Source organism: Barbatula barbatula (genome assembly GCF_947034865.1).
Source record: "Barbatula barbatula genome assembly, chromosome: 13".
Classification (NCBI taxonomy): domain Eukaryota; kingdom Metazoa; phylum Chordata; class Actinopteri; order Cypriniformes; family Nemacheilidae; genus Barbatula; species Barbatula barbatula.
Window position 1 is genome coordinate 8874822 of NC_136776.1, and position 17018 is coordinate 8891839.

General features: G+C 38.6%; 1 protein-coding gene and 1 long non-coding RNA gene across 2 annotated transcripts; one reads left to right on the forward strand and one right to left on the reverse strand.

The window, feature by feature from the left end:
- Positions 1 to 960: 960 nt before the first annotated feature.
- On the forward strand, positions 961 to 8308 carry pex6 (peroxisomal biogenesis factor 6). The gene is made up of 17 exons (XM_079472049.1): positions 961 to 2157; positions 2361 to 2530; positions 2605 to 2688; positions 2775 to 2880; positions 2958 to 3094; positions 3181 to 3292; positions 3615 to 3817; positions 3943 to 4129; positions 4207 to 4283; positions 4364 to 4496; positions 5164 to 5369; positions 5696 to 5757; positions 5865 to 5973; positions 6547 to 6663; positions 6755 to 6832; positions 6913 to 7052; positions 7241 to 8308. Exons 1-17 carry the CDS (start codon positions 979 to 981, stop codon positions 7375 to 7377), a joined length of 3237 nt encoding a protein of 1078 aa, XP_079328175.1. The 5' UTR covers positions 961 to 978; the 3' UTR covers positions 7378 to 8308.
- LOC306903098 lies at positions 7345 to 16119 on the reverse strand. The gene is made up of 3 exons (XR_013787511.1): positions 15967 to 16119; positions 11655 to 11802; positions 7345 to 8728 (listed from the first exon to the last, which is right to left on the reverse strand). It is a non-coding gene; the product is annotated as an uncharacterized lncRNA (long non-coding RNA).
- Positions 16120 to 17018: the final 899 nt, after the last annotated feature.

Sequence of the window (17018 nt, forward strand, 5' to 3'; positions counted from 1 at the left end):
TATCAGGCTTTATCAATGCTAAATTATTCATGCTTTCCTTTTTAAATGAAGACCAAGAACAATATAGCTTGTTGTTACAAATCCGGCACTGTTCTGAGATATGACAGCAACAGTTTTCTACAGTATGCTCTCTTAACAAACTTTACAAGTACTAATAAACTATATTTTGACGAAGGGAGGAAAACAAACACTTCTAGGGCACGTTTGACTACCATTTACATTTTTCCTTCTATGGGAGTTAATGGTGCTTCAGAACTGTTGGTTGTTAACACTATTGCAAAATACTCTCTTTGTGTTCAACCGAACAAAGAAATGTATACATTTCTGGAACAACTAAGGTTGAGTAATTCATGACAGAATTTTCATTTTGGATGGAGTATCCCTTTAAGCCTTAAATCGTTTTGGATAAAAGTGTCCTTGAATACAGCAGCACTCAACATTCTGAAAGGCCAACGATTCTGAATTGTTGGATCTGGAATACAAAAGTTGAAGTTAAACTGTGGTTACAGAAATAATACAACCATACAACATACAAGTTACAACACAGTTAATTTTCGTAAGGACGAAAGACAAAATAAATGAATAATACATTCACGTATGAAATATGAATATATTTGATGGACACAAATATATATTTTCAAATAGATGGTTCAAACATTAAAATGGCTTAACAATACAAAACCCTTACTTTGATTTCACTTTTTGAGTAAATATAAGTTAAGTTATATGTTAAGCCTCTCTCTGTTATAGTTTTTCTTTTCTTTCTTCTGTTTTTTATTGTATTATTTATTTTCCTCAATTTGTATTTCTAATTGTTCATTACTGGTATGCTCAACCGAAGATCCTCAATTGATTTTTATTTTGAAAAAAGGCTGTGAGACTATTTTGTTTGTTCATTTGATACAGTTAATGCAAAAAGAAAAGAATGTCTGTATACGCGTTGTCTAGTTTTTCATTGCGCATGCGCGCATATTCAACATGGCGGCCCCCATGAAGCTGCAATGTCTGGAGGAGTTTCCATCACACATTCACCCGCTGCACGTCCTCGTCAACAAATCCCACTTCACTCAACATTTTCCGGACTGCAATGGACCCACACACGCGTTGTTATTATCACTGATGGACGACCAGTCATCCTCTAAGCGACGCATTATAGTGTGCGCGCACGTGACCGCAGAGGACGAGACGAACGTAAACACACACACGTGCTTGACTGTGTACGTGAGCAGATGTTTCCTCAGACACTACGATCTGAAAAGGCATTCACATGGATCTGTCCGTCCGCAGCATCTGCTCCCTCTGAAGCGGATTGTGATCGGCGCTAGGACCAAACAGAGCTTCAGGTGGGCTTCATCAGAGAAGTTCAGCAGTGGTCTGCTGGTCCTGACGTCCTGTCATACACACACCCTGCTGGCTAGACAGGGGGACGTCTTACTCATCCCTTACCACCCTTCACTGGGTGACGACGCAGCGCAGGTGCAGCAGTACCTGTCAGATGTGATGGTGCTGGAGTGCACGCCTGTCAGTCAAGGCATCATCACAATGGACACTTGTGTGCTGGTGTCAGACTGCAGAGATCTGCCCAGTAGCGCTGGTGTGGACGTGCCCGGCAAACTCTCGTCCTCATCTCTGTTTGTGTCTGATTTCGCCCAGTACGCCAACAGTTTGACTTCCAGCAGCTCTCTGTTGAGCTCTAAAGTAATGGTCAGCTCTGACTTTAGCACTGTTATACAGGCTCTGGAGTGTCGACTGGATATCCGGGTGCTGGATGTCTCCCGTCTGTATAAACCAGGAGGGATTCTGTGCCGGCTGCATCAGATGGACCCCTTGGATGTCGATAGTGTCATTTTTGTGAACAAGAGCTTGCTATTGAAGCTGGGTTTGTTTAATGGGGAGTGGGTGGTTGCGTCTCTCCCGTCAGACAAAGTGAAGTCATATTTGAAGAGTCCTGCGACTCAGGGTCCTGATCTGGAGGAATGTGGAAATTCCTTGAAGAGAAAAACATGTGTTCATCTGGTTAAAATGGAGGCCTTTGACACTGTTAGACACTCAGACCTGGATGTGAATGATAATATTGGATTCATTTCACCTCTTCAGTGGTTCAACTTGTCAGGTGGGATGCCGGTGCCTGTTGGGAACACAACCATCAAAATTAAGGTGAAATATAAGAAACGTTTTGTGTTTATGGCAGTGGTTGACCGATGTGGGCTTTCCAAACAATTTGGCAATGGCTGAAAAGAATATAAAAATATCACTATGAATAAAAATACAGATGACACTGTTTAAGCGATGAGAAAATATCAATGCTGTGTAGTATTCAGTGAGATTTGTGATTTTGTGTAAACTTACTTTTGTAACAGAGGTGGAATAAGGTGTCGTCACCTGCAGCCTCACAGATATCTGCGAGCGCATGTCGATCTGCAGCTCCGCCGTATGCTAAAGAGCTGCACATTGAAGAGATTATCTCACCAGAACACAATTGTCATGGAGTCTTTGACAACCTCCTTTACAAACACTTCAGTACAGCAAGGTTCACTCACTAAACATATTGTAGTTCTACCTATTCTGTGTTCTGCTGTTTCTAAATGTTGTGTTTGTTTTTAGACTTGTTCAGCAGGGTCAGATTTTGGGAATCCCGTCGCAAGGACATCCAGATCTTGTAGAGGACACCTCTGAAGGGATTTTCAGGTATTTTTATCCTCACTGGGTTCTTGGAAGATTTTAGCTTGAACAGAAAGAAACGAGATGTATGTTGTCTTTGGTGTTTTTTATAGGTGGCCTGTGCTGTATTTCAAGGTGAAGCAGGTGTCAGGCTTTTCTGAAGACGATTATGAGGTTTCCTCATATCTGGCTGATTCATATCACACCTCACTGTTCATGGTGAGCGACTGCAACATTCGCTATGATATCAAATCATGATAATATTCAAACACACACACATGATTGGTTGTCCACAGGGAAGCCCCGCCCACAGCCTGTGCCCCTGCTCGGTTCTGCAGAAGGGTGTGTCTTTCTGGACAAGTCTCTGTCCTCCTGGTGTCTCCTGCACTGTGGAGAAACTGTTTGCCATCATTCAGCCCCACTTCAGTGAAAGGTCTGGAATAGACGAACATTATTGCTGTTATAAAAATATTACATACACACGTCTATTTGATGCCTTTAAAAATGTTGCTGTTGCAGCTCTTTTGCATTAAAGAGAGGCTGTTCTATTCTTCTGATGGGTCCGAATGGCTGCGGTAAATCCACAGTGGTCAGAGCGGCGAGCAGGAGACTACATCTTCATCTCATCCAGGTATCCGTCTGATCGACCAGTAGAATTCTGAATGAATCTCTCAGCATTAAAGATGTACACACTAAATTATTTGGAATACTTTTAGTATTTGAAGGAATAAAGGTTTGTGATTACATATTACTATACTACCCTTACTATGTAGGCAAGTTTTCAATATGCATGGTTTCTAAATCTGCAGTTTTTTGCGAATTTATCAAAGTCCGGGGGATTCTGGGATTGCTTTATTTATAAATTAACAGCGTAGTGTTAAATGATGTCTAGATACGCAGTGTTTAGGTTTCAGAACAGAGCCCTGATATTGAGGAATTTGAAATGGCTGCAGGTGGACTGCGTGACCGCCTGCGCAGACACGGCGGCTGCGTGTGAGGTCAAGATGAAGTCAGTGTTTGAGAGGGCGGAGCTTCATCACCCGTGTGTTCTGTTGCTAAAACACCTGGAGTTGTTGGGTCAGCCACGGGACGGCACTGAGACCGACTCCAGGATCATTTCAAGCCTGTGTCAGATCATAACAGCTCTTCCTGCCAGGTGGGCTTCCAACAAACCAATTTTGATGTGATTTTGTCAAATGATTCGATTTGGTTTATTTGAAATAGTTGAAAGCACAGTAAAAGTTATCTTATGAAAGCATGAACACATGTATTTCTCTGCAGTGTGGTTGTGGTGGGCTCTGTGAGCAGCTCACGAGACCTCTCGTCTGATGTGATGACAGCATTCGTACATCAGGTGACCGTCGACAGTCTTACAGAGGACCAGCGGAGGATGATGCTGTCCAGCCTCAGCGAAGACCTGCCGCTGGGAAAAGACGTCAATCTTGCCAGGATTGCCAAACAGACAGCTGTGAGACAGATTATCCGCCGCATCTTCACAGACATATTGAGCACTGCAGAAAGTTAATGTTTGTCTTGTTTCTTAAGGGCTTTGTTTTAGGAGATATCTGCACACTTCTGACTGGCGCAGGGAAAGCCGCTCACAGAAGACTTCTTCAGACATTGTAAGTCTCACTGTGGGAATGATTTGACACTCTGGTTCTCTGGTGTGACTCATAGGCTGGTGTGATGTTTGTGGATGTAGTTTTCCAGACGGGGCGAGTGAACAGGATGAAGAGAACCTGTGTGTGTCTGGGGTGAAGGTCCTGTCCGATGATTTCAGCACGGCTCTGGAAGCTCTACAGGACGCACATTCACAGGCCATAGGAGCTCCAAAAGTACAATGACATGCTTCCTTTACATATCTTTGTGAAAATGTATTTTATTTAGTCAGTTGCATACTTGACTTCAACGGCACGCGTTCATCGAGTCTTATTCACTGAACATGCTCGCACACACATTTCCGCATGAAATCTGCGAACATATGTTTTCACGAACAAATCATGATTCACCTCTTTACTTTCGTATTTTGAAAAAATGCATGTGATTTTAAACCAACCTTATGAACATGGTAAAAAATATACATTTCCTTTTTTTCCTGTTCTTTATCTGGGTTCCACTTTCGGCAGCAATGAATTACATGTCACTGACAATTACACTGTCGAGCTTGTGCAGAGGCAGCAGTTTTTGCCAGAGGGGAACTGGAATCCCCTGGTTAGGCCTGGTTTCCCTCTGAAGTTTTTTTTCTCCTCCAATGGAGTTTTGGGTTCCTCGGGTTTGTCTGGCCGGGGGGGCTGCTAGAATTTGATAGTATTATTTAATTAACACTGCATTTAGGAATGTATTGTGTGTCTGATATTTGACCTGTGTTTTGACTTCCATAACCTTTTATGTTTTGCTTATAGTCAATGTTTACTTGTACAGCTGCTTTGTAACAATGAAAATTGTAAAAAGCGCTATATAAATAAAGCTGACTTGACTTGACATGTGCGTTCTTTGTCTCAGATCCCATCGGTCAGATGGCAAGATGTTGGTGGACTGCAGCAGGTTAAGAAGGAAATTCTAGACACAATTCAGCTTCCTCTGGATCATCCAGAGCTGCTGTCGCTGGGTCTGCGGCGCTCAGGTCTGCTGCTTTACGGCCCACCCGGCACTGGAAAAACTCTGCTGGCTAAAGCTGTAGCCACCGAGTGTTCAATGACCTTCCTCAGGTACCCGTCAAAATTAACCGTTTAAGTCAAAACATTTAACCTTTTGAGATTTATGACTACCGTGAGGTTGTCTTCATTTTAAGATGATATTTACGACAGCTTTAGTTTTGATAATTTTGATATTTCTTTATAATTTTCTAAGAAAAAAATCTAGAGAAAAAATGTCATTTCTTGTTTAAGAAGTTTTTTTCGGGACAACGTAACATTTCAAAAAAATTTCATACATAAGAATTTAAGCAAAAACATGGCAGTTTTAGAATAATTTTCTTCTTAAGATTGTTTTGTGAATCTGGCCCCCGGTCAGTAATGTGCGTGTGTGTTTTCAGTGTGAAAGGACCTGAACTCATCAACATGTATGTGGGTCAGAGTGAATTGAACATTCGAGAGGGTAAGTGTGACTACATTCAATGCCTTTGTGTTCAAGGGATTTGTCGAGTGAAATGGTTTTCTCTTCACATAGATGTTTTTCTCATCTCTTGTGTCTGTCAATCTCAGTGTTCTGTAAGGCCAGAAGTGCTTCTCCCTGTATCGTCTTCTTTGATGAGCTGGACTCTTTAGCTCCTAACAGAGGACACACTGGAGATTCTGGAGGAGTCATGGACCGGTCAGTCAACGTATAACATGTTAATGCTTCACAATACTTGCCTTTATGTGCAAGTGTAAAGCTCTGAGCTTTCCTGTAGCTCAGTGGTAAGAGCATTGCGTTAACAACGCAATGTTGTGGGTTTGATCCCAGGGGATTGCAGATAGATGTGTATAAATGTATAGGATAATGCTATGTAAGTCGCTTTGGATAAAAGTGTCTGCCAAATGCGTATATGTAAATCTATCCATCAAGTCAAGTCAACTTTATTTATATAGTGCTTTTTACTATTTTCATTGTTACAAACGGTGGCGAGGAAGCCAACCAGGGGATTCCAGTTCCCCTCTGGCAAAAGCTGCAGCCTCTGCACAAGCTCGACAGTGCTTGCACAACAAGGCAAAAAAAAAATGTGATTTAAGATTATCATTAATAGAGAGAGGTTCAGAAAAGTTTAAAAAGCAGAATGGCTGAAACAAAAAAGTCAAACATTATTAGTACAGAGAAACAACTCGGTTAACTAGTAACTGAAATATTTCCTTAGTACTGGTCTGGGGATGAGGTGTTTTGATAACATTTGTTTGTGTGTATTATTAGGGTGGTGTCACAGCTGTTAGCAGAGCTCGATGGTCTTCATTCATCTGGAGACGTGTTTGTGATCGGAGCCACTAATCGTCCTGATCTTCTGGACCAATCATTGCTCAGGCCTGGAAGGTGACCTCATCTTCAGATACTGGCGAATCTGTGGGTTTTCATGTTGAGTTCCTCGATAAAATATCTGTATTCGTAACTTTTTGCTTCACAGATTTGATAAGTTAGTGTATGTCGGAATTAATGAAGACAAGGAGTCACAGCTACAGGTTCTCAAAGCCATATTACGCAAGTATGTCTGTTTTTCCCGAAGTAAAACGTGTTTGGCTGTGGGCTGCTGTTTCACTGGACATAACTCTGATGTGATTGCAGGTTTAAAGTGGATCCCACTGTGTGTCTGTCAGATGTGGTGGATTGCTGTCCGTCACAGTTGACCGGAGCCGATCTCTATGCCCTCTGCTCGGACGCCATGATGTTCGCCATCAAGAGGAAGATCTCACGGATCAATGAAGGTCAGCTACACTTCATCAAAGTAAAAAGCAACAAAAGTGATTTCTCAAAATTAATTTGAAGTAGGGCTGGATATGTAAAATGATTCGTTTTATTAGCTTGTTTATTTATTTGTTTGACGATTGCCACACGATTGCATATTTACAAATAAACAACTCTCTCTCTTTCCCTCTCTGTCTCTCTCATGCAGGTGTGGATTCAGAGAGCAGTGCTCTCACTTTATGTTCTCAAGACTTCAGACAGGCTCTCACAGGCCTTGCGCCATCTGTTTCTGAACAAGAACTCAACAGATATAAAGCCATTCAACAGAAATTTACTGCAAAATAACAAAACAACCACCAGCTTTCTCTTGAACAGGGAGAAGGAAACAGTCAGATGTGTGAGATTGTCAAACCTGGCTCATGTTTTCTTTCTATGCGACAGTTTAGTATTTTTTATATTTAATGCTTAAAAGGAACTCGGTCATGTTGAATAATACTAGAATCTATAGGTCATTGACTTTCTGCTTAGACACAATTTAGTGAGTTGTTTCAAGCTGATTTCTACCAGCACTGCAATCACAATGACTGAAGGTTTGTGATGAAGGCCATGTACTTTGCATTTATGACATTTTCATGAAGTATTTAAAGATAAATTAGTTATATTCACATAATTCATCATTCTTTCTGTGATGCAAAGACATGGACTGTCCCACACTTTATACGAAGTGGTTAATTTTAGTTAAATTATATCAATTAATTTACTATGTAAATGTTAAAACCAGCTGTTATTTGATTTAAAAGATGTCTGTATATTATGAGGAAGGGGAATTATTATCTGGAAATAATATGGAAAAGTGTAAATTGTTTACACATGTTTTGATTTTTGATTATATATAAAGTAGTTTTTTTATCTATTACAAAAGACAAATAATATAAACGTTACCTTGTTTATTCAAAAAAATCATAAAATAAATATATGTGATCCTTCAAACAGATCTGTGTCTGATTTGACATAGAAGCTAAAGATGTAAGACAATATATGAACACGAGACAAAGAGAAAAATCTGATGTGCAAGCTTATATTGTGTGATGCATTGTGCTTGTGTCCGGAGGTTTTGTCAGCTGTCAAGAACATCAAAAAACCTATATTTTTCACAAAAGCGCAATGATTTAAAATATCATAATGCAACAAATTATATACTATCATTTACAGTTTTGTTTTGAGATTACTCATCAAGCAGGCTAATAAAAAAGCCACTGGTATAGTTTTGACGTTTATACATATTCTTTCTTTTTTTCTTTTCATTCCACTCACACATCATTTGGAATCAAAAATCCCTGAAATCCTGAGCAGATAACACAGAAGAAAGCAACCAAAAGCAATGAAAAAAAGAAATAGCAATAATGTCCTGTCACACACAGTGTACTGTAGCAAAGTGTTGAGAGAGAGCTGAAGAAATGCGATTCAGTGCGAGGGTCCAGATGTTAGTCGGGGGGTCTGGATCTTTTTGGAAGATCCCTCATTTTCACAATGAATTCAGAAAGTCTTCTGGTTTTGTGTTGGACTTCAGTTCGTAGGTTTGGTAGAGATGGAGAACATGATTTCTCTGTTTCTGGATATGTGTCCATCTCAGCAGTTGGTGTTTTTTCTCTCTCACTTAGACACTCATGTGAAATGTGGCATGCGACTGCAGGATCTGCAAAAAATGTAAGGTTTTCTTTTAAAGAGTAACTATTACTATTACATGGAGTGTGTAATGTTGCTGAGTGTGAATGTACGCAGTCTGCCAAGTAAAGCTAAAAGAGAACGAATAACAAAGTTATTGGCTTGGTTGAAAATGAGTTGTCTCTAAATCACGCGATCGAGTCTTCTGTCGTTGTAATTTCAGTTCCGGGTCAGATTTTCGTCACTCCCTGTTATGCACGCGGCAGACCAATCACAGCAGACTAGATCATCTGACCAATCAGATTAGAGTTGGTTGACAGAAATGAGGGGATTAGACGAATCATTTGAGGATCAGATATGAAGTAAGTTAAAAATACATGGTTATTATTAGAAAATAAAAGTGTTTTTTACACCGTGTATGTATGTAAAATTGTTGTTGGAGACTCCATAAACCAAAGTAGGATCTTAAAAATCTAAAAATATATTTACAACATTTGTGATATCAAGGGGTTTCCGATTAAATGTGGAATAAAGTTTCGGCACACAGGCCTTCATCAGGGCGTAAAGGGTGAGCTCCTCTGCGGAGCCAGAGAGGGGTCCAAGGTGGCACTGAACACCCCTGACATCCAATTGGCCACCCTGGGTGTCACCCCAAAATTTGATTAGCTACTTATGTTGATTGACATCTGATTTCACCTCTCATTGTACAACACTTTGATTTTGTTGTTCGGGACCCATGCTCGCACGGGAGTCACCTCAAACGTAATTCAAGCAAGTCTAGTTGAGAACGGAAAAAACTTGTGCGATGGATTGCAATTTGCTAAACAAATGGAATATTAAAAAGTAACCGCTTGCTTACTAATAAAACCATTTCAAGTCCGACCCAGCCAGCCACTATAATAACATACCATTATAGTTTTATCTACCTACACTTTCAAATGTTGCGTAAATGTAAAGTTTTCCCAGCGTTTTCTAACGTTAGATAAATATAAACAGTGTTGGGAGAGAGCCTCTATTTCTTTTAACATTCTAAACAGGTGTACTTCATACAAACTTTAAACATATACAAGAAGGAAGCATCGTGTTTTAAATAAGTTTCACTTGTTAGCCTTGGCTTTAAGATTCCTATACAACTTTTCATTGTGTAAGTTAACGTTAGGCTCCATTAACAGATAGGAACAGTTCCCAACATACATTGTTTACATCAGGTTTGAAAATTAACAGTGGCTTTGAAAAAAAATGACAACAAGGTGAACAAAACCGCTCTCCAAATCCAAGACAAGAGGAAAAAGCAGTGCTCCACGCTCACAAAGTGATACATTAGACTCTTTACTGTTTAACCTGAAGCTATTAAGTGTTTTAGTGATATTGGGTGTTCTTTGTTTGTTTTCTATATATTTCCTGTTGTGATTTTTATGTACACACACATTTTCTGTCATGGCCTGTGGACCCCCTGAAGTAGCGTTGGTCACCCCCTGGCCACCCCATATATAAAACTCTAGCTCCGCCACTGCTCCCATGCATTGCACGTGACTAAGTGCAGCCGAAATACTATCTGGTCATGTGGACTGTCTTCTATTCATTTGACCAAAAAGTGAACAAAGCTCCTCACCCTGAAAGAAGTGTCCTCTCTATCAACAGCCTTCAGAAAGTCCACACCTACCTGAGTATAATACTGTGTGTCAAATCTGCCTGTTCTAAATACTAAGGCGTTTTCATCCAGTATTGGTGTCACTTTAATCTCAAAATGTATTTGATTAAGTAGAAATAAGACTCATTCCATGTGTCTTTCCTAGCAACTCTCAAAAAACATACACCAGTGAGCTCTTTCTGTAATATTCTCAGTCTATAAGGCATCAGATGTATTTTTAACATTGCCAAAACATTTATCCATGCTCTTATCACATGTTTCAAACCAGCAAGCGTCGATTCTAACTTCCGATGATTCAAATCCACAAAGCATGTGGTGTTTTTAATAACTCATTCTTAATATGCATTTCAGCAATATGAGCCACTTACTTCACAACATTTCCATCAGGGGGGTCATACCTGTCTCACACATAAAATATGTTTTAATTCTGCAGTAGATATGTTGTCCACACACACAAACCTGCTGTTTCATGAGACATGGAAGATTTTAAGAGAATAAAGATTGAATTTTACTTTAATAGTTTAATAGAGCTGTTGTGCCACCCGGGCTATTAACAAAATCCTACAATTAAAACCTCCGGTTACTATAGAACTGCAACAACATAAACAAACAGTCTGTGACCCAAACTTTACTCCCGGTAGACCTCTGTAAAGGTTTTTTAATTTAACTTAATACAATTAATATACATTAATATGTTAATATAAATGAAATATAAAATTAATTGTTATATTATAACCAAACACAAAGTTCACTTCGGGCCAGGTGCGTGCATCCGATGACACCATCTATAGCCAAAGTAACTTCATACAGTTTGTATCACAGCTTTGCTACAGTCACTATAGCACACTGCTTAAATTAAATGACAAATTTCAGCAGCCTTCAATTTTTAAGTTAAAACAAATTAGCTTTATGAGTCAATTGAATTAAAAAAGTTTTGAACTGGTTTAAAAAAATAGACTTGTATTAAAAAACTTTTTATTTTTATTTAAGCAAAATATGACTACATTTTCTTTTTCATCAAGTATTAGTTCGATATAATTTAAGTTCAGATGACTCATAATGCTTATTTGATTTAACTTAAAAATGTGATGAATAGTAATGAGATAACTGTCATAAAACTGTGCTTATACAAATGCCTATAAATCCACCAAAGCCAAATATGGTTAATACACAATTACTACAAAAAATAAACAACGGTTTGGGATATGGACCACTTTTTTCACCCTCTGTTCTCATTGAGTTTTTACTGTAACATGAAAGTATGATCGATGAAATCACTGTGACTCGCAACAACAACCATATTTACCGCTTACGTGGCCTTTGCTACTTTTGTGCGTTTCATCCTTTTCCTGCGCATGAGTGTCACCTGAGGTCTTTTCAAGCCGGCAATAAGCAGCAGAAGTCTCGGTCGGGACTTGGTCAGCCAGCTTCTCAGTAGCGTCCCTTTGGGAAACCTGGAACACATTAAAACATGAGTGTTTTACTACAAACGGTTGTAAACTACAATTTTTGCAAAAAGCAAAAACACTCTATGGTGTATCTTTAGTAAAAATGTGGTCCATGGTGGTTCATTTTCATTTCATATTTGATACATTTTTGTCCAACCCAAATGTGCTTATAACACATAGATGAGCTAACTCTTTTATTATGGAAACAAACCAATTATTGACTTTACCACTGCAAATTCTGTTGATGTCATTTTAATACATGGAGAACAATGTTTCCTATATTAGAGAAGTTTACTGTGAGACCCAGACAAGACTGTACAAAACAGATGAGAACAAAATTTGACAATGTTTCATTTATGTTGTTCCATTTCACAACAGACCCAACGACAGAAATTTGTTGAGAAAAGTCACATAGTGGCAAACTGTTCTCTCAATGACCAGGATGTTTGCGTGCTCTGCATAAAAATGTTTTGTTTACACAAGGCTCACACAACGTTCCCTACCCAGGTAGCAAACAGACGTTGGGCCAACGTCAATATTGGTTGGTTACGTTGGCCCAACCTATCTGACAGAAATACAACGTTGGGCCAACGTTGGTATGGTCAGCTGCAATTTCCCACCACTTCCCTCAAATTATATACATACCCAGGTAGCAAACAGACGTTGGCCCAACGTTGGCCCAACGTTTGTTGTTGTGTTGGGCCAACGTTGGGTGCTGACGTTGGCCCAACGTAATTTTGTCCGTTGGGCCAACGTTGGGCCAACCATGTTATTGGACGGCCAGCAGACCTTCTGCCAACCTAAAAAATACCTTGCCAACCTTCTGCCAACTTAAAAACCACTAAAACAACATTGGGCCAACGTTGGGCCAACGTCAGCACCCAACGTTGGCCTAACACACCATTTTAAGATTGTGATATGGCCTATTCATTGTTGAATTGCATTAAAAAAGAACAACAGACAAACTGAATTGGTTATAAAAATGAAATTTATTGGTAACAAAAAAACAGCAGAAAAAATGCAAAGCAAAGTCAAACAAAGTCAAAGAAATCAACAAGGAACCAAATATATATATATATATAATTATTAAAATAAGTATAATTATTAAATTATTAAAATAACCATTGGTTGTTATTATCTTAGCAGATAATTTTCTTTTGATGTTTATTGTTGTTGTTAAATAAAAAACCATAGTAGCTACACTTTTACTATAATAAAACCATTTTTATAATTTTTATAAAGGTCTGTCCATTTAGAACAAAATGTGCATTTATGTAGAAATAATTGAACACACCCCCGGATGAAGATCTAAAAAGCTATGCTTTAAAAGCACAATATTTCTGTTTATTTTAATACAATTTAATGTTAAACAAGTTCTACCATCTTTATTGTTTTTAACATGTTGTCTTTTGTTATGTATTATTAGTCATGTTCGACTTCATGATGACGTCAACGTATCGCGAGAGCGAGTCGAGAACTTACGCGTAGAGATCTAATTTCGAATCGCTCTCGCGATACATTGACGTCATCATCCTGTCAGTGCCGCATGAAGCCACACACACGTATTTGTGGGCGCGTGCGCGCCTCCGTTCTCCGAGTTCAGAGTCAGATGTTTACCTCAGACGAGTTTCCGTTTCTGTTGTAAATTCTGAGGTAAGTTTTCATTAATTCCTGGTTAAGTTCACAGTAATGTTCATTTTGTTGTTAGTAATTCGATATGACTAAAATATTATAAACTTTAATGTTGACTGTTAGTGTAATCTGGCGGTTTGACTGAGCGCAACTGAGCTAATGTAGACCATATCTTTTATTTGTCTTTATTTTCTTGACAGATGTTGACATTAGGCATTCTTGACAGATGTAATGTTCATTTTGTTGTTAGTAATTCGATATGACTAAAATATTATAAACTTTAATGTTGACTGTTAGTGTAATCTGGCGGTTTGACTGAGTTTGTGACGCAACTGAGCTAATGTAGAGCATATCTTTTATTTGTCTTTATTTTCTTGACAGATGTTGACATTAGGCCTTCTTCACAGATGTAATGTTCATTTTGTTGTTAGTAATTCGATATGACTAAAATATTATAAACAGAGGTGCACTTCATCTTTATACTGCATTAAGATGTATAAAACATTTGCTACCCCAATATGGTGAATTTCTTGCAAAAAACCTTTGGGTTGTGTAATTAAAATAGAACGACACATCTTAAATCTTCTAAAAAGTTGTTTGTATGTTTGTTGTTTTTACAGGAGTATATGCTGCTGCTTCTCCTCCTCCGCTCTGACTTCATCATCAAATAGCTTCAAATCTGCAAAGTTTTTTTGGCCTTCTTCCGCATTTTCTTTGCCGCCTTTTCTGTCACTTTGGTTCCTTGTTGATTTCTTTGACTTTGTTTGACTTTGCTTTGCATTTTTTCTGCTGTTTTTTTCGTTACCAATAAATTTCATTTTTATAACCAATTCACTTTGTCTGTTGTTCTTTTTTTTGTAATGCAATTCAACAATGAATAGGCCATATCACAATCTTAAAATGGTGTGTTGGGCCAACGTTGGGTGCTGACGTTGGCCCAACGTAATTTTGTCCGTTGGCCCAACGTTGGCCCAATGTTGTTTTAGTGGTTTTTAAGTTGGCAGAAGGTTGGCAAGGTATTTTTTAGGTTGGCAGAAGGTCTGCTGGCCGTCCAATAACATGGTTGGCCCAACGTTGGCCCAACGGACAAAATTACGTTGGGCCAACGTCAGCACCCAACGTTGGCCCAACACAACAACAAACGTTGGGCCAACGTTGGGCCAACGTTTGTTTGCTACCTGGGTACAACGCTTGTCAAATAGATAGGGCTGGGTAATGATCAAATATGACATTTAAAATCATTGTTATCTCACCCAGTCAACATTACACAGACATTTATTTTACAGAATGGTTGCTGTAAAGTCTGAGCTGAGGTGATGTCCAGCTAAAGAAGATCATTTCACCATTATTTCATTGTTTCGTCTGTATGTATAATAAAATGAACTCATTATGATTCAAATGTGCATTTTTAACTAAACATCACAGACTTCATCAAGTCACATGCTAGAGATTCACACATCACCAGGCACACACATGAGAATTATATTTACTTGTACAGTGACTATTTTCTTTCAGATTCATTCAAGTGCAATGTTTCCACAGAACATTCTGAGAAGATCTCAGAATCTCAAACACTTTATTTTCCTGAAGAGCGGCAGTGTTCTCACAGACGAACCGTCCTGAGCTTTCACACACATCTCTCGGGCCTGCCTTGTTGAGCTCAATGGAAAATATAAAACTTCAATTGTTTCAACTTTTGCTGGATGAGCGTGAGCAAACAGAGAGAGATCTAGTAACGTTTAGAGCTGCTCCAGCTGGACTGAAAGCATTGTTGTGTACTCAAGCGGGGCTCCATGTTAATGTGGCCAAAGCAACATTGTTTGTTTTCTCTCTTTTTTCTGTCCATTTCTGCCATTAATAAGCTTAAATGATATTCATCTTGAGGATATTGAGTTTTAACGTAATGCCAGCGCTCCTTGTGTATCATCAAGGTGCATAAAACAGATGCTGGCTCTCCACAGCGCCAGAGATAAAGTGACACAGTCTGTTTATTTTTTTTGAGATTATATGAAGATTATTTCTTCAACGTTAAGCAGCCGCTTCGATTGAATAGACTTTACAAATGTTATACAGTACACACATTAACATGTGACATGCCACTTTTTTAACATGCCTGATGTTGTTGATTTTACTGATGTTATTTTATAATATCACACACACACAAAGCTATTTCTAGTCTGACTTTTTCATCTGCTTTGAATCACTTTCAGAATATCTACACCAGAGATCGGATGACATTTTTAACTATAGCAAAAAGTACCAGACTTCTTTTAGCAAAATATTCACCAGCCAATAGCAGACTAACAGGAATAATGATGTCAAATCTATACTTTAGATATGTTACCAGACCAGCATCCAAGCAAAAACATCAAACTCAAAGTAGTCTTGAACAATATTTCTAATGTAGAAAAGACTATAATAGACTATAATACTGCTCAATGTAATGACAATAAATACAGAATTGTTTCAAAATGAGCATCTTAGAATTACTTTCTTGTAAATCTTTTGTAAAATAATAAAACAGAAAGTGTTTCTTACCAATTGACTCCACACATTTGTTAGGCTATGCCCCCTACGCCCTCCTCGGCCACATATATGATGCTAATGCACTTATTACTGTCACACTAGAAAGTTCAACCAGGACGGAAAAAAAACAAATGTGTGGGACAATGGGAAGTGCATCAGCTCAATAGGGTATTGCGTGGGGGGGGGGGGGGGGGGGCTTTAACAGGAGGGTCCACTCAGCACTTCTGTCAGTGAGCAGCAACGGATGATCCTGGCCTCTCCACCAATCAGAGCGCTCGCTGCCATTGTTACTATGACATCCAGTATATAACTGATATAAAACACAGTGAGAGTGCAGTGAAAGGTCAGCCAAACTGCAGAACCCCCCCAGCCCTGAACTGTGTTGAGTGCAGGACTCGAGTGCTGTGTAATGCTGTTATGCAGTATAAACTGTTTGTCCCATGCAATCCTGACCCATGGGATCTAAACTTCGACATTTGAAAAAGTATAATTTGAGATTTTATGTAGTGACGTTATGTAAACAAATGTTATGTGTCACCAACTTACCTTTCGATAGACCTCTGCAAATAATGAATAACTGTTGATAAAATGTTGATATAAATGAATATTGATATAAATTAAAGATAAAAAATAATTGTTATATTATAACCAAACACAGACGGAGGTTAACTTCAGGCCGGGCGAGTACATCCCATTTACAATGTCAAAGTGCATTAAAGGACGTTTTATAAGAAATGTTTATTTTACCATATGACCAGATTTTTAAAAGGTAGTGAAATATCATTGGAATCAATTCTTTAAACTGTCAAATTGCATCTTACAATCACAGAAAGGATCACCTATCCACCCCAACCAAAATGTACATCCTGAAAACAAATAAATACAGACAAAAAAGATTCTACGATTAAGCCAAACATCAATATATTCACATTATTAAGTAAATGTGATTATGAGGATTACAGTGACAGTCAGTTGTGTTTAATGTTCATAACAGAAATTAAATCAAATGATACAAATGTGTGACCCTATATCTAGGCTTTAGCATATTTATACAAACTAAAACG